The following is a 22,821-nucleotide window of genomic DNA, read 5'->3' as shown; positions in this document are numbered from 1 at the left end:
CCTGCATGTAGATTTTGTACTCATTTTCTGCCACTTTGTACACTGTTTATTACAATTTTACCATTACAAACTATTGTATTCAAAAGAATTACGTCAGTTGTTTTTGTCCGTCACTTCCTGACTAACTAGTACAAGTAAACCGCCACATATGATATACCATTTCACTCATCTTGATGTCTAGTTACGCAAGTTGCCAAGCTTTTTGGGGTTTTCCCCTTATTTTTGGCTCTCTAGACCCAAAACACTGTTATTTGTGTGCCATTTTTATCATAAAAGTATGCCCTTATAATAAACCAATAGGTGGTTTCAGCTAAAAAGACTTCAGGTTGTGCATGTCACATCACCCAACCCCACGGGTTCACCACGATTTGAACACAAGGAGTCAAATACTCCTTTTCACAAAACTTTGAAAAAATGGGGATCAGTAATATAGCCTTGTCAAGTGTCGCTTCATTTTATTCCAATGTAGTTAATTACGAATATGATAAAATTTTTGATATCTGATTCATTGCTGGTTGTCCCAAATCTCTAAGAACCACTCCCAGAAGGTTAAAAATGACAGATTCCAAACTTAAGCATGTGGGGTATTGTTTTAGACTCTTAACGTCAGTGATTATGAATATGATGTTACTTTAGATTTTTTGATCCCTGACTAGAGCTCTAGCCCTCTCTAGACTTGCATCAGACGGTAAAAATGACAAATATCTATTACAATGAAGAAACGTTAGCCTTAAAAAAATTAAATTGAAGCACACATGTTAATTTTTCAGATATTTTAATAATCTATTCTTGTTTGTTATGTGGTAGGCTGGTGCCCTGCCTGGGGTTTGTTTCCTGCCTTGCACCCTGTGTTGGCAGGGATTGGCTCCAGCAGACCCCCATGACCCTGTAGTTAGAATATAGCGGGTTGGATAATGGATGGATGGATAGATGTTTGTTATGCACTTCTTCCTCATGAAGAAAATTATTACATTTCTTATGAACCCCCTGAATTAGAGCAGCTTACACTGTTACAGACTTTTAAACTATTTTTTGCTTTTATGTCAATCTATTTATTTTACAGAAGGCGTATTTAACATGTTGAATTTTTAGTCATTTACATGGTCTATCTAAGCAAAGTAAATGATGGAATTAGTTTTCTTTACCGTTAAAGTTCTTAATGATTCTTGACATTCAAGAGCATAAATAAACCATACAGCAACACGAGGGATTATTTTGTTCCTTGATAAAGCGGGTTATCATCTTGAAGTGTTGCACTAGTACCAGAGGTGGGGACTACTTATCAAATCAAGGAAAAATATAAATCAGTTCTTAAGATGAGGCATGTGGAGGACTTCAGAAGGGAGAACAAACTTTGTATATATAAATTGCATAAGCTGTCTGTGATAAGCTGTCCTCTTTAAGGAACAGCTTTGGAGACTATGTAAACAAACTGGACGCCATGCCATTAACTATACAAACGGAGTCCATTCCATCCTGTTTAATGTGAGTTTTTTGGCTGTTGTTTTTTTAACCTTTTGTCTTTTCTTATTTGATGGTGAAAATATTACTATACTAAATAAAGTAAGATTATAAGACTTATCAAACACTTTGAAATTAAATAAGGCTTTTGGAATAATTGACAGTAATGTAACACCCCTGATATCTGTTTATAATCACAGAATGACAGTATTGACAAAGGGCCAAATATTCACATAAGCCACACTCAAATCAGGAGTATAAACACACAAAATGAAAATGGAAAAACCCTCTAAGAGAAGCTTTACAATACCAGGTTGCAAAGATTTAATGTACAAAAATTTTGGAGGCTATTGAATTAAAAAAAAATGCTCTCATCTTCACATGTACACAAACAGTACCATATAGAACACTCGCCCTTGAACCTGATTCTTCAGCAAGTATATGAGGAAGAAACTCACTTCACTCTTAGTCTAAGTGACTGAATGTTATTAAAAACAACAAAAAGAAAGGCAGAGGGATTCACATGTTATGAACGCTAATATCCCATTTTGCGATTGTCACAGTATGACAGCCCCAGTTGCTCCGTGAAATGTCCTATACATAGTCCCTTCAGGTAAAATGACAATATTACACTTTGATCAAATAAACTACAAAACCATGCTGTATATCAGTAAAAAAATGGGTTGGTATACAAGCTCACATGGTGTGCCTTTGAAAAGAACATTTAAATTACTTGATCAATAAAATCAGATAACATCAAGGCATGCCCTAGTCTCACTTAAGCCAGATGTATAATATATATGCCTGGAGACAACTATAAGGGAATTTTGCTTAAAAGTTTATGAGAACAATCAGACGGCTCACTGATGGTCACATTTCTAAACCAATCCAATGCTTCATGAAGGTGGCACTCAATGAACGGGTGGTGATTTCGAACTGCCAAGAGCAGCGGTGCTCTCGTTAACCTGGTCTGACAGACAGCAAACATTGGATTATGATGAATAGTCAAAAAGACTCCTTAAAAAACTTTATTACACTAGAGGGCTCTGCCCCCTGCTCGCTTCGCTCGCCGACCCCTGGGCAGGCACAACACGCTAGCTACTTTGCGGCTCTGCCGCTTGCGTATGGGGAAGACGATGTACAATTTAAACAACTTGTTATTTTTATGGGAATTGTTACAAATGAATAATCTTCCGCAAATAACATACACCAAAGGAGATCTTGATATGCCATTCGTATTAAAATGTTTACAGTTTCCTGTTAGAATAGCTTTTCATGTTGCTTTAGAGGTATTCGTTGCGTTATACATTTTTGTTCTGTTTGGCTTGGAAATTAACATGCAAATACTTTTTAAACTTACACTTTTACTGTAAAACTTCAGTAAAAACAATATTTGGACTCAACTTTTCGTCAATATCAAATTGAATTTTGATTCCGTGTTTGGAGTTACACTGTGACAACGCAACATATAACTGGCCGTAAGTGAATATCATTTCTTTCTCTCTAATAAATAGACTTTTTCAAATGTTTTTCCCTGTGATTTGTTAATTGTCATAGCAAAAGCTATTCTACCGGGAAACTATAAATGTTTTAATATAAATGGCATATCAAGATCTCCTTTGGTGTCTAATGTTAGATCTTCTAGTGAAGATATATTCCCTTTTTTGTCGCCTGTTAAAATTTTACATGTCAGAATTGTTTGACCAATTTTGAATACAACTAATGTTGTCCTATTGCATAGCCCATCACTCATACATAAATTATCCGTACCATCACCACCAACTGTTTCAGCATAGTTTACTGATATGCATTTAACCAATTTGCCGTCTAACTGATTGACAATTTTCGTATTAATTCGTTTGATTTCTCTGTGCTAGGATTGCTTGCGAACTCCCTTGATAACCCTTCAAGATGAAATTCTTCAATAAGATTTAGACATAATAAGTATTCTTTAATTGGAAACTGAAAGTGAGGAAAACGTAAAAATTTATAAGAGCTGTGAGTGCAGGAACTGTGTCTGACAAAAGCATTCACATGAATGAGAGGTGAGAGGACCGTGGGTGTGGGCCATTAACCTGAAATGGTTGAGAGGAGGCTGGGACTTGAAAAAATCTCTTGGCAATAGTCTACTCTTAAGATTTTCTTTAGTAATACAGAGACATATAAATTTGTGTTGCGTGTGCAGACAGCACATTGTGTGTTTTAAAAATAAACACAACCTTTTTATAGCATCAGATTATTTATTGGCATTCGGAGGCATCAATGAATGAGTTGTAAATGTGAACAATACGTTGTCACAGGTGCTGTGTGTGCTCCATTGTTCACCGTTATGACAAAATTGTAGGAGTCAAAGAGTTTGAAAGAATTAGCAGCTATGCTTGTGAAAATATGAACTGCAAAATATGCATTTGAAATAAACCCTGTTAAATGGATTGCCATTAAGAGAGCTGATGACAAAGAATCACAGTAAATGCAGATTTTGGTACTCAAAACACCAGAATCAACAACTCTGACTAGCGACACCAGTAAAGCATGGACAAGGATGCACAGCACTCACATTCCAACTGTATGTCTAAATGAAGAAAGTAATATTACTGTCTAATTGGAAATGCAAATGTGCCATACCAGAATAGCCACAGAATTTTAACACGTTGTACTGTATATCCATAGACCACAATGTTTATCTTAACTCTGTTTGTTGTTGTTATGCCATATGTGATATTCAAAATGAAACAATGATATCTGAGCAAATAGAAGCATTTCTCACATGCATGTAGCTTTGGTGGCCTATGTATGTGTGTCTGTCTGTCTCTTCTGTCATTACAATATACAAGTTATTTTTTCAGCTTCAGTGCCTTCTGCTACTGAGTTTTGGATTTTTATTTCCTTTCAGCATCAAGACTTTTATTCAGTTGCTTTTGCTCACTCCCTGAACCCCAATGGTTTAGTTTAGTGCACAGACTGAAGAAATTAGTGGGGACTGTTTTACAGTGCATCCGGAAAGTATTCACAGCGCATCACTTTTTCCACCTTTTGTTATGTTACAGCCTTATTCCAAAATGGATTAAATTCATTTTTTTCCTCAGAATTCTACACACAACACCCCATAATGACAACGTGAAAAAAATTTACTTGAGGTTTTTGCAAATTTATTAAAAAATAAAGAAATTGAGAAAGCACATGTACATAAGTATTCACAGCCTTTGCTGTGAAGCTCGAAATTGAGCTCAGGTGCATCCTGTTTCTATTGATCATCCTTGAGATGTTTCTGCAGCTTAATTGGAGTCCACCTGTGGTAAATTCAGTTGGTTGGACATGATTTGGAAAGGCACACACCTGTCTATATAAGGTCCCACAGTTGACAGTTCATGTCAGAGCACAAACCAAGCATGAAGTCAAAGGAATTGTCTGTAGACGTCAGAGACAGGATTGTCTCGAGGCACAAATCTGGGGCAGGTTACAGAAAAATTTCTGCTGCTTTGAAGGTCCCAATGAGCAGAGTGGCCTCCATCATCAGTAAGTAGAAGAAGTTCGAAACTACCAGGACTCTTCCTAGAGCTGGCCGTCCATCTAAACTGAGCGATCAGGGGAGAAGGGCCTTAGTCAGGGAGGTGACCAAGAACCCGATGGTCACTCTGTCAGAGGTCCTCTGTGGAGAGAGGAGAATCTTCCAGAAGGACAACCATCTCTGCAGCAATCCACCAATCAGGCCTGTATGGTAGAGTGGCCAGACGGAAGCCACTCCTTAGTAAAAGGCACATGGCAGCCCGCCTGGAGTTTGCCAAAAGGTACCTGAAGGACTCTCAGACCATGAGAAAGAAAATTCTCTGGTCTGATGAGACAAAGATTGAACTCTTTGGTGTGAATGCCAGGCGTCACGTTTGGAGGAAACTTGGCACCATCCCTACAGTGAAGCATGGTGGTGGCAGCATCATGCTGTGGGGATGTTTTTCAGTGGCAGGGACTGGGAGACTAGTCAGGATAAAGGGAAAGATGACTGCAGCAATGTACAGAGACATCCTGGATGAAAACCTGCTCCAGAGCGCTCTTGACCTCAGACTGGGGCGACGGTTCATCTTTCAGCAGGACAACGACCCTAAGCACACAGCCAAGATATCAAAGGAGTGGCTTCAGGACAACTCTGTGAATGTCCTTGAGTGGTCCAGCCAGAGCCCAGACTTGAATCCGATTGAACATCTCTGGAGAGATCTTAAAATGGCTGTGCACCGACGCATCCCATCCAACCTGATGGAGCTTGAGAGGTTCTGCAAAGAGGAATGGGCGAAACTGGCCAAGGATAGGTGTACCAAGCTTGTGGCATCATATTCAAAAAGACCTGAGGCTGTAATTGCTGCCAAAGGTGCATCGACAAAGTATTGAGCAAAGGCTGTGAATACTTATGTACATGTGCTTTCTCAGTTTTTTTATTTTTAATAAATTTGCAAAAACCTCAAGTAAACTTTTTTCACGTTGTCATTATGGGGTGTTGTGTGCAGAATTCTGAGGAAAAAAATGTAACATAACAAAAGGTGGAAAAAGTGATGCGCTGTGAATACGTTCTGGATGCACTGTATGTACAAGCCCTGTAGGTATAGCCTTTGAGTTCACCACTATTGACTACAAATTTTTTAACAAGTTGTCCCTAGACGTCTGAGAGTAGGTGAGACTAGGTTTGCCCAAGAAGCTAAAGCAAAGAGTTTACAAAATGTCAGCCAATACACCATGCTAACTTCCTCAAGTTGGATTTTCTTTTTCATATGCTATCATTTTGTTGGTCTTAGCCTACATTTGCTACTATGCTTTCCTAGAGGATCAACCTAACCAGACTTTAGGGGGCTTTCTATTCAGTACTTGCTGCTTCTAAAATACACAAGTGAGTTTCACATGTAATTTTCTTTGTTAGAAAAAAATTAATGGCTACTCTTTGACTTGGCAAGATAGAAAAAAACATGACCCAATTTTGTAATAGATTAATAATGTGTCAGGGGTTCGCTCATAAATTACAGAAATATGGCTACACTGCTTGTTTGTTTTTCTTTCTGCACATATAAAGTTGAAGGTTAAAGAAATTAATCTGCTGAGCATCTCTGCATCGTGTTTCTTAGGAAAACAAGTAGAAAGGAAGGAGGATAATTTTCGTTTTGTGAATGTGAAGGTAAACACTAGAACTGGGTGATATGATGGAGCAGGGATTATTGGTGAAGTTATAAATCACATGGGCCTTGGTTGAGATTATGTGACGTTTGTATGGTTTCCCTCCAACAATTAACAGACATGGTGTTACAATAATTAGCAATTCTAAACTGGCCCTGTTAGAGTAACTGGGGGCACACTAAGTGCTGGAGTCTGCTGTGTGATAAATTTCATCACATGCATATCTGTTGATTTAAGCTCTGGCTTCCTGCCATTCTGTACTTGAAAAATTGGTTAAGAAATGTGTTTGTGTTGATAAAGACAACAGTTCTTAAATACATAACATTGTATTTTCTCATCCTACACTTCTGATATGAATATTATCATCAACAGCACCATATTGTGTTCTAGTTTTTCCTGGTGATGTGTTACAGTAATGTTGCATTAGTCATAAATATTCTTTATATAAATATTATTACGTTTCTGATTCTTGGTTTCCACACCATCCAAACCTTTATTGTTTGCAGGTCAACAATCGGCGCAGCGTTTGATTTTTAGAGTGCAGCTTGTGTTTCAAAGTGTTGGATGTATCATATCAGCAAAATCCAGTTCGTTCAGCTTTACCAAGGACAGTCTCACTCCAAGAGAATTTATGATTGTGGTTTTTGTGACTACTTGTGGGGAAGGAAGTACTACTTCAGGTTCATGTTATCACTTAGTTTTACGGTATTTGTGTTTTATTATTGAATTCAAAGTGTGTATAGGCTATTGTCTATTGCAAGCACTTCAGGAAAAGCATGCTAATCCCAAAGCAAGTTATCGTTGTGTGAAGCAGGTAATAGGTGATATCTGCTCAGCAAGTATAACAAAGTTCTAACATTCTTTTTGATGTCTTATAAAAAAAAAAAAAAAATCGGGAGTGGTCTCCCCTAGACTTTCTCGTATACTCAGATATGCGGATGGATATTTGAGGAGTAAACCGCAAGGCAATAATTATATTTTTATATTATGTACATTAAAGATCCATCAATAACAAATCAAATTAATAATATATTGATCAATTATTATAAAAGTAAAGTTGAATAAATCTGACTCTGCAGCTACATGAATAACAAGTAAAGTACCACTTCCGGTTAGCAGAAATAGCCTAAAAGTTGATAGAAATCTTCGTTTTGTACCTAATACTTGTATGCAAAATTTGGTTTACCTAACTGAAAGTGTGCTCAAGTTATTGTGTTTACACAAATGCACACGCACAAAGACATAATTCCAAAAATGGTACTTTCGGACTCAGGGAGGTCTAAAATATTGAGATTCATCAAAATCTCGAAATGGAATATTTGGAGGATTCCAATAATTTCCCTATACTTGTTATACGAGAAAGTCATGGAGGTCTAAAACATCGAGATTCAGGATCCATCCCTGCCTGCCTCTCAAACACCCGCCACTATTTAAAGACCACCAAGGGTTCATTGTTTGACACACTTCCATAGACAATGGAACCTCGACTCAGGAAGACTACTTAAAGGAATAAAAACTAGGCTGTGCCTAACTAGCACCACACATTATTTTTTTTGATCTACAATTCCATCCATCCATCTTCCAATCCGCTGAATCCGAACACAGGGTCACAGGGGTCTGTTGGAGCCAATCCCAGCCAACACAGGGCAGGAACCAATCCAGGGCAGGGTGCCAACCCACCGCAGGACACACACAAACACACCCACACACCAAGCACACACTAGGGCCAATTTAGAATCGCCAATCCACCTAACCTGCATGTCTTTGGACTGTGGGAGGAAACTGGAGCGCCCGGAGGAAACCCACGCAGACACGGGGAGGACATGCAAACTCCACGCAAGGAGGATCCAGGAAGCGAACCCAGGTCTCCCACCTTGCGAGGCAGCAGCGCTACCCACTGCGCCACCGTGCCGCCCTGATCTACAATTGTTTTTTTCAATTTCAGGTTCTTTTAGACATTAACTGGGGCCTCCCCTGGAGTCCCAACTCTTTTTCTGTCTCCAAGCCTGTTGTCAACAAAACAGCTATTGCTCAAGCAACATGATTGTGCTTTCTTTAAGATTCAATTGCGTGTTTGATTTTCAGTCTGTAATTAATTTTTTTCAGTCTGTTTTAATTGCTTTTTAACCATCTTAACCAATTGCCAATTAACAATGAAATTCAAATGACAAAAGAACCAGCAGCTCACCATCTAACTTTGCTCCTTCTACACATGTGTGTGTGTGTGTTCATCTTGAAGCATGCGGCTCTCAGTTCCTGCCATCCTTTACTGGAAACAGCAGTTCAGAAAATATGTCAGTGTTAATAAAGGAATCAGTCCTTAAATACATGCCATAAAAGTAGTTCATCTTACTGTTTTCATATTAATATCATCGTGATCACTATATTGGGTACTAATTTTTCCATATTATATACAATTTTTTTAAAGTGAGGACTAGTCTAATTGAAGAGGAAAAGCACAAAAGACTAAGAATTAGTAATCTGCTCCACTCCATACTTTGTTTTTAGCACTGTTTACGCTGAACATTTTTTTCTGCCAACTTTTTTGACATGGAGGTACATTATGAACTAAAGTTTGCAATTTCTGTTGATTACTGCCAATAGGTACTTAGGCATCTGTTTTGTCCTATATTTCTCTACTCTCCCCTTTTGTATTCTTCAATGTGTAGCCTTTGTCAGAATGCCTCAAATCCCATAGGCTTACCACTGTAACTTCTCCTCACCTTCTCTTCTACATCTGTAACCTCAGGCAATCACAAGGAGTACAAGACAAGCAGGAGTTAAGTTACAACTTTAAATAATGTATCATTGATAATATTCGTAAAATAATAACAATAAGCAAAGTACATGTGAATACTGGCAACCATACAACCTGATAAATGTTGAAGTGTAGTTTCAGGTGGCACAAAGACAGTTACTTAAAATGTCTCTAGTTAAGCCATCATTTTCTAGCTTTCTTCAGAGCAGGCCGCATGCCTGTCTCAATATGGCTGCTGAGTTGTGCTTCTCAGTGTGGTCTTCCTTTCAGTCTATGGTGTGTGATGGTGTGAGAGAGGGATACAGGTAAAGCAGGCAAATTTATACATTCTCTGTTCAAATCATACGGTCAATCGGGCATCGTGGAACAGAATAGCTTCTGATTCAAAACCAAAAATCCAACTTTTAGCTTGCCAGATAGGTAGTTTGACGTTCCTGTGGGGGTTGATAGAAAGAGTCCTTCAAAGAATCACTTGCCAAACTGGTTTTAGGCACTACTTCCAATCCTGTCATAAAATTCACTTTCCGAGTCAGTCCTAAAGACGGATTAGACATGAAAGCACACCAATGAAATAAAACACTAATATTACATTTGCTTTGTCTGACTTACAAATAAAGACATACAAAATATTTATCAACTTATATACAAAATTTCACACCACAACATCATCTTTTTTGGTTCAATAAACCTGTCACTTTATTTTACATAAAAATTTGTGTTTTATATAAAAAAAATCCAAACAAGCAAAGCCAAAATCTAAAAACAGAATTCAGAGCAATAAACCTGTTGGACAAAAAATACTTTGGATATCAACACAGGCTCTTTATAATGCATCAAAATAATGGGACTTCCCCCTTTATTTTGTAAGGTCCTATAAAGCTAAAAGCCAGGCTAGTTTATTTCTATCTACTGGCTGTCTTGGCTATAGTGCCATCACTTAATAGGATGGATTAGTAGTACTATGTAACAAACTGAGTATTTTTCTGTATACAATAATTATTCTTTTTTTTTTTTACCAGGGGCTAATATTACTAGTTTACTGGAACTCCTTACTCATAAGTATGCTACAAACATTTGGCCTAGTGATTGATCTCGACTCAATGATATTACAATAGCGTACTTGCTAAAGCATTATCACCAATAAATTTCAGTAAATAAACAAATGTATTGGCTAATTTTCTTTCTTCCAGAACATCAACAAATTTTAATTAAATCAGTCAAAGCATTTTTGAGATATTGGTAGTACTAGGGTGTTCTACCATGTTAGCCATTATGAATGTAGAGAAAAGCCAAGCAAAATGACACCTTTTATTGGCTAACTAAAAAGATTACAATATGCAAGCTTTCGAGGCAACTCAGGCCCCTTCTTCAAGCAAGCTTGCCTGAAGAAGGGGCCTGAGTTGCCTTGAAAGCTTACATATTGTAATCTTTTTAGTTAGCCAATAAAAGGTGTCATTTTGCTTGGGGAATTCAGGTTATCTATTGTATTGCAGGCTGGGTGGTGTTTTGGTTTTACCCCTTTATATTGATATACAGTGCATCCAGAAAGTACTCACAGCACATCACTTTTTCCACATTTTGTTATGTTACAGCCTTATTCCTAAATGGATTAAATTCATTTTTTTTCTCAGAATTCTACACACAACACCCCATAATGCCAACGTGAAAAAAGTTTACTTAAGATTTTTGCAAATTTATTAAAAATAAAAAAATTGAGAAAGCACATGTACATAAGTATTCACAGCCTTTGCCATGAAGCTCAAAATTGAGCTCAGGTGCATCCTGTTTCCCCTGATCATCCTTGAGATGTTTCTGCAGCTTAATTGGAGTCCACGTGTGGTAAATTCAGTTGATTGGACATGATTTGGAAAGGCACACACCTGTCTATATAAGGTCCCACAGTTGACAGTTCATGTCGGAGCACAAACCAAGCATGAAGTCAAAGGAATTGTCTGTAGACCTCAGAGACAGGATTGTCTCAAGGCAGAAATCTGGGGCAGGTTACAGAAAAATTTCTGCTGCTTTGAAGGTCCCAATGAGCAGAGTGGCCTCCATCATCCGTAAGCAGAAGAAGTTCGAAACCACCAGGACTCTTCCTACAGCTGGCCGGCCATCTAAACTGAGCGATTGGGGGAGAAGGGCCTTAGTCAGGGAGGTGACCAAGAACCCGATGGTCACTCTGTCAGAGCTCCAGAGGTCCTCTGTGGAGAGAGGAGAAACTTCCAGAAGGACAACCATCTCTGCAGCAATCCACCAATCATGCCTGTATGGTAGAGTGGCCAGACGGAAGCCACTCCTTAGTAAAAGGCACATGGCAGCCTGCCTGGAGTTTGCCAAAAGGCACCTGAAGGACTCTCAGACCATGAGAAAGAAAATTCTCTGGTCTGATGAGACAAAGATTGAACTCTTTGGTGTGAATGCCAGGCGTCACATTTGGAGGAAACCAGGCACCGCTCATCACCAGGCCAATACCATCCCTACAGTGAAGCATGGTGGTGGCAGCATCATGCTGTGGGGATGTTTTTCAGCGGCAGGGAATGGGAGACTAGTCAGGATAAAGGGAAAGATGACTGCAGCAATGTACAGAGACATCCTGGATGAAAACCTGCTCCAGAGCAATCTTGATCTCAGACTGGGGCGACGGTTCATCTTTCAGCAGGACAACGACCCTAAGCACACAGCCAAGATATCAAAGGAGTGGCTTCAGGACTTTGCAGCCAGGAAACAATATACGGGTGGCTGCCCCAAAACTTGCTATGGCTGTTTGTCGAGTATGTGACAACATATACACACATGCACGTACATATACACACACATATATGTAAATACAATTTTTTTTCTTCCAAGTTTGAAGACTGTGTTGTGTTTAACTTCATTCCCAAAGCTTTTAATGCTATCACATTTTACTATTAGTTTTTTGTCCTTATTTGGTGTTTATTATTTTGGTACATTGCTAGGGGTGTGCCTTAGATGCATCAGGATACATGATTAGTTATTCTCTAAACTTTGTTACATAGGCAGGCCTTTTGACACAATAAAGAAAACTCATTTTTCTGGCAAATTCTTTTGCAGCTTTATTCTTTTTTAGTTTTTGTTTTGACATTTTACTTTACTATTTCAAGTTTATTTGTTTTGGGTAATATATGATTCAGGCGGCACGGTGGCGCAGTGAGTAGTGCTGCTGCCTTGCAGTTGGGAGATCTTGGGACCTGGGTTCTCTTCCCGGGTCCTCCCTGCATGGAGTTTGCATGTTCTCCCTGTGTCTGCGTGGGTTTCCTCCAGGCACTCCGGTTTCCTCCCACAGTCCAAAGACATGCAGGTTAGGTGGATTGGCGATTCTAAATTGGCCCTAGTGTGTGCTTGGTGTGTGGGTGTGTTTGTGTGTGTCCTGCGGTGGGTTGGCACCCTGCCCAGGATTGGTTCCCTGCCTTGTGCCCTGTGTTGGCTGGGATTGGCTCCAGCAGACCCCCGTGACCCTGTGTTTGGATTCAGCGGGTTGGAAAATGGATGGATGGATGGATGATTAATTCATGTTTTCAACATCCCTGATCCGATCTGTAAAGTTCCTGGAATGTTTGTGTGTTTATTTCAAATTGTTTATTAAATTTACCATTAATTTTGTGAAAGCCTTTTGTATTTTGTTTTCTTGTACTGTTGTTGTGATTTTTTATTTTTTTTACATGGCCTACATTTACAGCCTACCTTGCCCACTGTATTAAGTATTCTCATTCCACCTATAAAAGATGGCAGTGTACATTTTCTGCCATCTGAGAATTGATCAAGGGCAAAAGAAAAAAAAGATAAATATTAATGGAAATTAATAAAAGTTAACAAAATGTGAGGTGTGATGTCTTGTACAACAACCATGAAAATCAGTCTCAGTCATACATTGAACCAGTTTTGGATGATAACGTCATAGTGCCTGTTCAGTCTTATATGTATTGGGCTGCTGAAATGTCCAATACAATTTAGATTCAGAATTGTGAAGGATATTGGGCATTAACTTCTAAGATTGGATAGCAAATATCTGCTTGAATTCATTTGCTTTCAGTGCCACAGTCTATTTTCACAACCCTAAAGTCATATCTAATAGATGAATGCCTTGTTTATTGGTTTACCGAAACAAGCACTTATTCCTATGCATTTTTTTTTTCTCCAAACACTGTAGCTGAAAAGTTAATTTGTTTCCAAACTAATTTGTTATATGAAAATTTAATCCTATTTAAAAAACTCTTTGGCATATTTTAAATGTCGGCAACGAGTCCTATAAAAAAGTCTTTGAAGCTCTGGTAGCATCTGCTATTTTACATCTGGAGAATGTAGTATGTATTCAATTTTTTTTCTTTAAACGTAGGGTATTATTTTTACAAATATTAATATTACTGCAGTATGTTTGTTTGATGCCTATTTCCTATATGATCAGGATCAGCATAAGATCAGGATAAATTACAACACAATATTTTTAAAGTTGACACATAGGCGGGTTAAGCAACTTGCTTAACATAGTGTATTGCGGGCACTGAGCCAGCAGCCTTGGGGTTTAATGCCTAGTGCCTTAGCCAATACACCACACTGTCCTCCTAATTTATCACAAGCCTATAAATATATGCCTATTTTAACTCCTTAATGATCTACATATGATTAAAATTTTACTTTACTATTGTGTTTATATTCATAAATCTTAAAATAATACCAAAGATGAAAACATGAAGCAACACCCTCTAAATCAGAGCCATCAAATAGATTTGACTTGCATACCAAATACTGTTTGGGACAGGCAAGGCCGCATCATAACAACCCACAAACCCATGCTCCCACACACGCACTACTTCATTCACTTTCATCCAATCATCCACTCACTCATATCACACATTAAGTCAGTCCAAATCTGCCAAATTTATATCTGTACAAGATAAGTAATCACAAACCACATGTTGCACTGAAATCATTGTGATGTTAGTATAACTCCAAATGACCAAGCTTAATAACAAAAAACAAATTTTTTTTTCTCTAGTAAATCCAGTGTTTGTACTAAATCACATCTTTTCTCTCAACGTGGAAGTTAGCTATCAAAATGTCTCTGCTAAATTGTTCCATGAGGAAAACTAACACAGAGAATTGCCATTTCAATGATGAGTGGACCAAAAACTATATCTTTGTAATGCCATCATTCCAAAAATGTTCAGGAGACCTGTCTGATCTGAAAGTGAAACAGTCAGTATCATAAAAGACTACAGTCTTAGGTGGCACTCTTCAGAAACATGACACTTTCAATGAATCTCATTTAACACAGTCTGAGGCCCAGTGCAGGAAAACCAAAGCAACTTATGATCATAACAGGAAAATTGTTACGTTCACTAATTCCACAAGAATGAGTAACAAATGTTTCCCTCCAAGCTACATGGACACTGAATAAGCACAGTAATCATACACACACAGTACATGCTGTATGTTTGCATTCCATTTGTTACAACAATAAAAAGATAAACAGATTCCTTCTTACTAGAAGAGGCAAAATTCTTGGTGAGAAATAAAAGTCTGCACTTTTTAAAAGGTTTCTTCCTCTTTATTAAAATACATATTATATAATGAAACATAATTTATATAAACAAATTATTAAAAACAATAAATTACATCATCATAAAGCAACAAATGCTGAAAATCTGCAGACACATTATACTATAAAAACAATACTATAAAAACTTCACACGAAATACCTCCAGCTGGTTCAGTTTTACATGTTATAAAAAGAAAGTCCTCACACATTTACCTTTAATTGTACGGGTTGTAATAAATATATCGCTGTCATTTAACAGGGGATGAACAAAAGTCCAAAAGGATTTAATAGTTGACATTTTTTCTTGCCAGTGCTTCTCGTATTTGTCTATTCAGCTCACTTATAATGTGGTTTTCATGAGTGTAAACTCCCGTCCTAAGCAGTGTCTCTCTTTCCTCTATTAATCTGCTTACATAATCATCAAGGCTTTCACTGAAAATCTGGACACCAATTCCATCTGTTTTGCTTGGTGCAGCATCTTTGGTATCCTGCAGCTGTTTCTGGTCTTCTTGTTGCTTCAACCTGACAAGACAACCAAAAAAGAATTACCACCCACAAGTCTCAGAAAAAAAAAAAAACCTTGATGTTCCAGTCAAAAGGCTTCTATAAAAATGGTCAAGTATTCTGGTGAAAGATTTAGGTTATGATTAAAATGATAATTTTTAAAAAAAACATCTTCTTCAAAAAGCAAAATTAATAAGAAAAAAACTTTGAATTATGACCAGGCAAGACTGTGACACAGCTTAACATATTGCAGTGATTTACATATACTGTACATAAGCAGAGCTGCGAAATTAAGACATTTAAATCATCTTAACTGAGGTAACTGCAAACACAGAACTGATTTTGAAATTAAAAAGCAGTTGGAATAACATATTTTAACTCATAATTAAAACCACAGAGATTATATAGTCCATTAAAAAAAATCCTCTTTGGATCTCCAACCTTCCATTTTTGTCTAAGGTTTTGGAAAAGGTTGTTTTGATTCAGCTTCAGGATCACCTCAAAAAATTCAATCTGTTTGAAAAATTTCAATCTGGTTTCCGAACTTCTCACAGTACAGAGACAGCCCTGGTCAGAGTCACCAATGACCTCCTGATGGCTGCTGATCAGGGCTCTCCATCACTCCTTATCCTCCTGGACCTTACAGCTACATTTAATAAGGTAGATCATAATATTCTCCTTCATCATCTTCACTATACAATTGGTCTTTCTGGCATTGCTTTGGAGTGGTTTGAGTCCTATCTTACAGACAGGGCTGAGTATGTGGCCTTGGGGGATGCTAAATCTCATACCCATACTGTCACTTGCGGGGTTCCACAAGGATCAGTCCTTGGGCCGACCCTCTTTAATATCTATATACTACCCCTGGGTCACATCATCCGCAAGCATGGAGTTTCATTCCATTGCTGTGTTGAAGATACGCAGCTCTATGTGAGACTGGATTCGACTTCTCTTACACCTCCATCAACTTTTTCCTCTTGTTTGGATGAGATTGAGGCCTGGATGTCCAAGAACTTCCTCAAGTTGAACAGCATCAAAACTGGAGCTCTTTAAATTGGAACCCCCCCACCAACTTCGTTCCTCTGTAAATTGTATTTCCTTTTCTGACCGTATCATTACCCTCTCCCCTTCTGTTACAAATCTGGGTGTCAAGTTAGACTCCCATCTGTTATTTGATACACATATCCATCACCTTTGTAAAATTGCATTCCTTCATCTCCGAAACACAGCCAAACTCCGTCCCTATCCCTCTGCGATGCTGAAAAGCTGGTTCATGCCTTTGTCTCATCCAGACTGGACTAATGTAATGCACTCCTCATCGGGATACCCAACAAGAACCTTCAAAAGCTACAACAAATTCAAAATAGTGCTGCAAGAATCATGATGAGGGTGCGGAAATATGAACACATTTCACAAATCCTTCGATCACTTGATTGGCTCCCTATCCATCTCTGTATCAAATACAAACTCTGTTTATTCACCAGTGTATCCATGGAAATGCTCCACAATATCTTAAAGAACTCCTTATATTACAATCCACTACAAGAAACCTCCGTTTTACAAATACCTACCGCCTTCGTCCCCCGTGACCAAACTTCATACAATGGGAGACCGAGCCTTTGCAGTCGCTGCTCCATGGCTCTGGAATGCCCTACCAGAGAGCCTAAGAACACAACAGATTGTGGGCTGTTTTAAAAAAACAGCTAAAGATTTTTCTATTTAGGAAAGCGTATTAACAAGAATGCTATAATTATTGTTGTTTTATCTCTGTTTTTATCTTGCTTTGCCTTTGTTTAAACTTTTCATGTTGCACTTTGAGATTTACTGCTAATGTAAAGTGCCCCTATAAATAAAATGCATCATTATTATTATTATTATATATTTACAGTAGAGGGTGAAGTGCAGCAGACATATTTAACGCAAGAATTCAAAGGTAGGCAATTAGCTCATGAAATGTATTCAATAGGAGACTTTTATTAATCAGCTGAATAAAAAGTTAGAAATTCAGGTTGTGTGTTTTTTTTTTTTTTTTTTTTTTTTTTTTTTAAATACTATAACACGTAATTCACAACAGCAGAATTTGCATCATCTTCACAGGGAAAATTAACTCAAAGGTTTGTTTAAGCCTTCCCTTATGATTTGCTAGGCAATGTGTTTCAAATCAGGGCCTACAACTTTGCCAGTTCTGCTCATTTCACATAAGGCTTAGTAAGACTAGATATAAAGATGCAGAACAAGTCATATTGAAGTGTACATTTCAAAAACATTTTGTAAACTCTCAGTAGTATAAAGAAGAGATCAACGTACAATATTTTCTATAAAAACTTCCCAGGTTAAATGTCATCTGAATTCTGTTGTTCTCACTAATGGCCAATCAGCTTGCCATCCTGGTAACACACCCCTATTGTCCCATCCCAAAAAACCTTAGATAGTCTAATATAGCAGAGTGAAGAAAAAAATGTTATCAATCCCAATAAAAAAAAAAAATTCAGCATTTCACAGCAGTATTTATTTGTGAAAAGCAAAACAACACATGAACACATAGAATAGTACATGAAGTAGAAACTAATAATTTTCGGTTCCCCCTTTGAGGTCCTTGTGTGTGTAGATATATACAGGGTGGGCAAAAGTAGGTTTACCATTGTGAGTACGTGAAACATAGTTTATTCTTTTATTATTATTTAATTACTGTATTTTTTACTTGAATTTGTGGCGTATTTGTCTTCTTCTTATTGTTACTAAAGTGTGCTTGAGTGTAGCAATCATACAGTGCATCCAGAGAGTATTCACAGCGCATCACTTTTTCCACATTTTGTTATGTTACAGCCTTATTCCAAAATGGATTAAATTCATTTTTTTCCTCAGAATTCTACACACAACACCCCATAATGACAACGTGAAAAAAGTTTACTTGAGGTTTTTGCAGATTTATTAAAAATAAAAAAATTGAGAAAGCATATGTACATAAGTATGCACAGCCTTTGCCATGAAGCTCGAAATTGAGCTCAGGTGCATCCTGTTTCCCCTGATCATCCTTGAGATGTTTCTGCAGCTTAATTGGAGTCCACCAGTGGTCAATTCAGTTGACTGGACATAATTTGGAAAGGCACACAAATGTCTATATAAGGTCCCACAGTTGACAGTTCATGTCAGAACACAAACCAAGCATGAAGTCAAAGGAATTGTCTGTAGACCTCCGAGACAGGATTGTCTCGAGGCACATATCTGGGGAAGGTTACAGAAAAATTTCTGCTGCTTTGAAGGTCCCAATGAGCACAGTGGCCTCCATCATCTGTAAGTGGAAGAAGTTCGAAACCACCAGGACTCTTCCTAGAGCTGGCCGGCCATCTAAACTGAGCGATCGGGGGAGAAGGGCCTTAGTCAGGGAGGTGACCAAGAACCCGATGGTCACTCTGTCAGAGCTCCAGAGGTCCTCTGTGGAGAGGGGAGAACCTTCCAGAAGGACAACCATCTCTGCAGCAATCCACCTATCAGGCCTGTATGGTAGAGTGGCCAGACGGAAGCCACTCCTTAGTAAAAGGCACATGGCAGCCCGCCTGGAGTTTGCCAAAAGGCACCTGAAGGACTCTGAGACCATGAGAAAGAAAATTCTCTGGTCTGATGATACAAAGATTGAACTCTTTGGTGTGAATGCCAGGCGTCATGTTTGGAGGAAACCTGGCACCATCCCTACAGTGAAGCATGGTGGTCGCAGCATCATGCTGTGGGGATGTTTTTCAGCGGCAGGAACTGGGAGACTAGTCAGGATAAAGGGAAAGATGAATGCAGCAATGTACAGAGACATCTTGGATGAAAACCTGCTCCAGAGCGCTCTTGACCTCAGACTGGGGCGATGGATCATCTTTCAGCAGGACAACGACCCTAAGCACACAGCCAAGATATCAAAGGAGTGGCTTCAGGACAACTCTGTGAATGTCCTTGAGTGGCCCAGCCAGAGCCCAGACTTGAATCCGATTGAACATCTCTGGAGAGATCTTAAAATGGCTGTGCACCGACGCTTCCCATCCAACCTGATGGAGCTTGAGAGGTGCTGCAAAGAGGAATGGGCGAAACTGGCCAAGGATAGGTGTGCCAAGCTTGTGGCATCATATTCAACAAGACTTGAGGCTGTCATTGCTGCCAAAGGTGCATCGACAAAGTATTGAGCAAAGGCTGTGAATACTTATGTACATGTGATTTCTCAGTTTTTTTATTTTTAATAAATTTGCAAAAACCTCAAGTAAACTTTTTTCATGTTGTCATTATGGGGTGTTGTGTGTAGAATTCTGAGGAAAAAAATGAATTTAATCCATTTTGGAATAAGGCTGTAACATAACAAAATGTGGAAAAAGTGATGCGCTGCGAATACTTTCTGGATGCACTGTAACCTGCATGCCTTTTTCCATATAAACAACTGTAAACCTACTTTTGCCCACCCCTGTATATTTACTATTTTGGGGAGCACAGGGGTCTGCTTTGGAAGTATAAAATCTTGTTGAAAGTGAAACAACCATTATGATAAGTGCCCACTTAAAACACTATGGAAAGTCATGTGAAAACATGGTCATTTGTGACTTTTGTCATAATGCTTGTGAAAGGTTCATGTATCACATCAACAGCAAAACTGTGCTTCCCTGGCAACCAACTGTGATCTTTCTCCAAACAGGCAACAGAATCTATTACACAGTGTATTATATATATATATTATATATATATATATATATATATATATATATATATATATATGTATGTATTTGTTACTTACATCAGCAGCTACTCAAAATTTGATTCCAGACTTGACAGGTTTGTTTAACTTTCACTGCATGAAATGGCATCAACATTGGCATAACCATCGAGTATGCCTGCCCTTAATTATAACACAAGAAACAATTCTGCAGAAAGTGTGGCATCTGTCTAACTTAGCAGAAAAGCTGTCACTATAAGCCAACACCAGTTCCACATGGGTAAATGAGAACTTATGAACTGGCATATCAAGGAAGGAGCAAATGCAGTCCACCTGCAATGTCCCCACAGACAGGGCTGACACAACAAGTATAAAATACAGGAATAAATTGCCAGCTTTCCCTACATGGGCACACATCTGCCATCAAACACATGCATGTGATTCAATGGACTATTATGTATGAATGTAGTTCAAAATACAGTCATATGAAAAAGTTTTCCTGCATAATAATTTATTTTCAACAAAAAAGATAACAGTGGTATGTCTTTCATATCCTAGGAACATCTGAGTACTAGTGTGTTTTCCGAAGAAAGATTTTTAGTGAAGCAATATTTAGTTGTATGAAATTAAATCAAATGTGAAAAACTGGCTGTGCAAAAATTTGGGTACCCTTGTAATTTTGCTGATTTGAATGCATGTAACTGCTCAATACTGATTACTTGCAACATCAAATTGGTTGGATTAGCTTATTAAGACTTGAACTTCATAGACAGGTGTGTCCAATCATGAGAAAAGGTATTTAAGGTGGTCAATTGCAAGTTGTGCTTCCCTTTGACTCTCCTCTGAAGAGTGACAGCATGGGATCCTCAAAGCAACTTTCAAAAGATCTGGAAACAAAGATTGTTCAGTATCATGGTTTAGGGGAAGGCTACAAAAAGCTCTCTCAGATGTTTAAACTGTCAGTTTCAAATGTGTAAGGAATGTAATCAGGAAATGGAAGGCCACAGGCACAGTTGCTGTTAAACCCAGGTCTGGCAGGCCAAGAAAAATACACGAACGACATATGCTCAGGATTGTGAGAATGGTTACAGACAACCCACAGATCACCTCTAAAGACCTGCAAGAACATCTTGCTGCAGATGGTGTATCTGTACATCGTTCTACAATTCAGCACAACTTGCACAAAGAACATCTGTATGGCAGGGTGATGAGAAAGAAGCCCTTTTTGCACTCACTGCACAAACAGAGTCGCTTGTTGTATGCAAATGCTCATTTAGACAAGCCAGATTCATTTAGGAACAAAGTGCTTTGGAGTGATGAGACAAAAATGTAGTTATTTGGTCATAACAAAAAGCGCTTTGCATGGTGGAAGAAGAACGTCGCATTCCAAGAAAAACACCTGCTACCTACTGTCAAATTTGGTGGAGGTTCCATCATGCTGTGGGGCTGTGTGGCTAGTTCAGGCCCTTGTTAAAGTCAAGGGTTGGATGAGTTCAACCCAATATCAACAAATTCTTCAGGTTCAAGCATCAGTCACAAAGTTGAAGTTACGCAGGGGTTGGATATTCCAACAAGACAATGACCCAAAATACAGTTCAAAATCTACAAAGGCATTCATGCAGAGGGAGAAGTACACAATGTTCTGAAATGGCCGTCACAGTCCCCTGACTTGAATATCATCGAAAATCTGTGGGATGATTTGAAGCAGGCTGTCCATGCTCGGCTGCCATCAAATTTAACTGAACTGGAGAGATTTTGTATGGAAGAATGGTCAAAAATACCTCCATCCAGAATACAGACACTCATCAAAGGCTATAGGAGTCGTCTAGAGGCTGTTATATTTGCAAAAGGAGGCTCAACTAAGTATTGAAGTAATATCTCTGTTGGGGTGCCCAAATTTATGCAACTGTCTAATTTTGTTATGATGCATCTGTTAATCCAATAAATTTAATGTCACTGCTGAAATACTACTGTTTCCATAAGGCATGTCATATATTAAAAGGAAGTTGCTACTTTGAAAGCTCAGCCAATGATAAACAAAAATCCAAAGAATTAAGAGGGGGTTCCCAAACTTCTGCGGTGGGTTGGCACCCTGCCCGGGATTGGTTCCTGCCTTGTGCCCTGTGTTGGCTGGGATTGGCTACAGCAGACCCCCGTGACCCTGTGTTCGGATTCAGCGGGTTGGAAAATGGATGGATGGATGGATGGTTCCCAAACTTTTTCATATGACTGTATGCACCAACATTTCACTATTGCTGTACTCAAATCATGTTTTTCTCCTAAAAGGTGCCTCAATTATGGTCAAGTACCATGTTGCATCACTTCTTAAATTTTCACAAAGAAAGCCCACCATTCACTCAAGCATTTGCATTAGGTCCACCACATCTATAAAACCTTACAAGTGAGCCACCATCCACCGCTGCTCTCGTCATTCACAGCAAGATTGCTTTGTCCACCACATCCCACCCTCATGTAATGGCTGTGTTACCTTAAATTCCAAGGAGCATGAAAAACATTGTGATGCCATTTCAAGTGAGTTTATAGTCATGTTTCATCCAACTGAAATAACTGGATTGCTAAGTTTCTTCATTATGTGTTGTGAAACAATTTATAAGATCATTTTTTCATTGATCATATCACAGTTTTCTGCTTTAGACAGACAGCAAGTCACATCTGGGAAACCAACATTCAGCAATGTTGATA

General features: G+C 38.5%; 1 protein-coding gene across 1 annotated transcript in view; it reads right to left on the bottom strand.

Moving 5' to 3' along the window:
* Window positions 1-14,933: 14,933 nt before the first annotated feature.
* Window positions 14,934-22,821, bottom strand: part of LOC114654609 (centrosomal protein of 120 kDa) — a 126,891-nt gene continuing 119,003 nt past the window's right edge. Inside the window, exon 21 of the mRNA XM_028805243.2 lies at window positions 14,934-15,452. Coding sequence (XP_028661076.1) covers window positions 15,215-15,452 — 238 coding nt within the window. The 3' untranslated portion in view covers window positions 14,934-15,214. The remainder of the gene's footprint in view (window positions 15,453-22,821) is intronic.

Source organism: Erpetoichthys calabaricus, chromosome 7, assembly GCF_900747795.2.
Source record: "Erpetoichthys calabaricus chromosome 7, fErpCal1.3, whole genome shotgun sequence".
NCBI lineage: Eukaryota > Metazoa > Chordata > Cladistia > Polypteriformes > Polypteridae > Erpetoichthys > Erpetoichthys calabaricus.
Note: the sequence above shows the minus strand (reverse complement) of the source record. Positions and strands in the feature narration are given on the sequence as shown.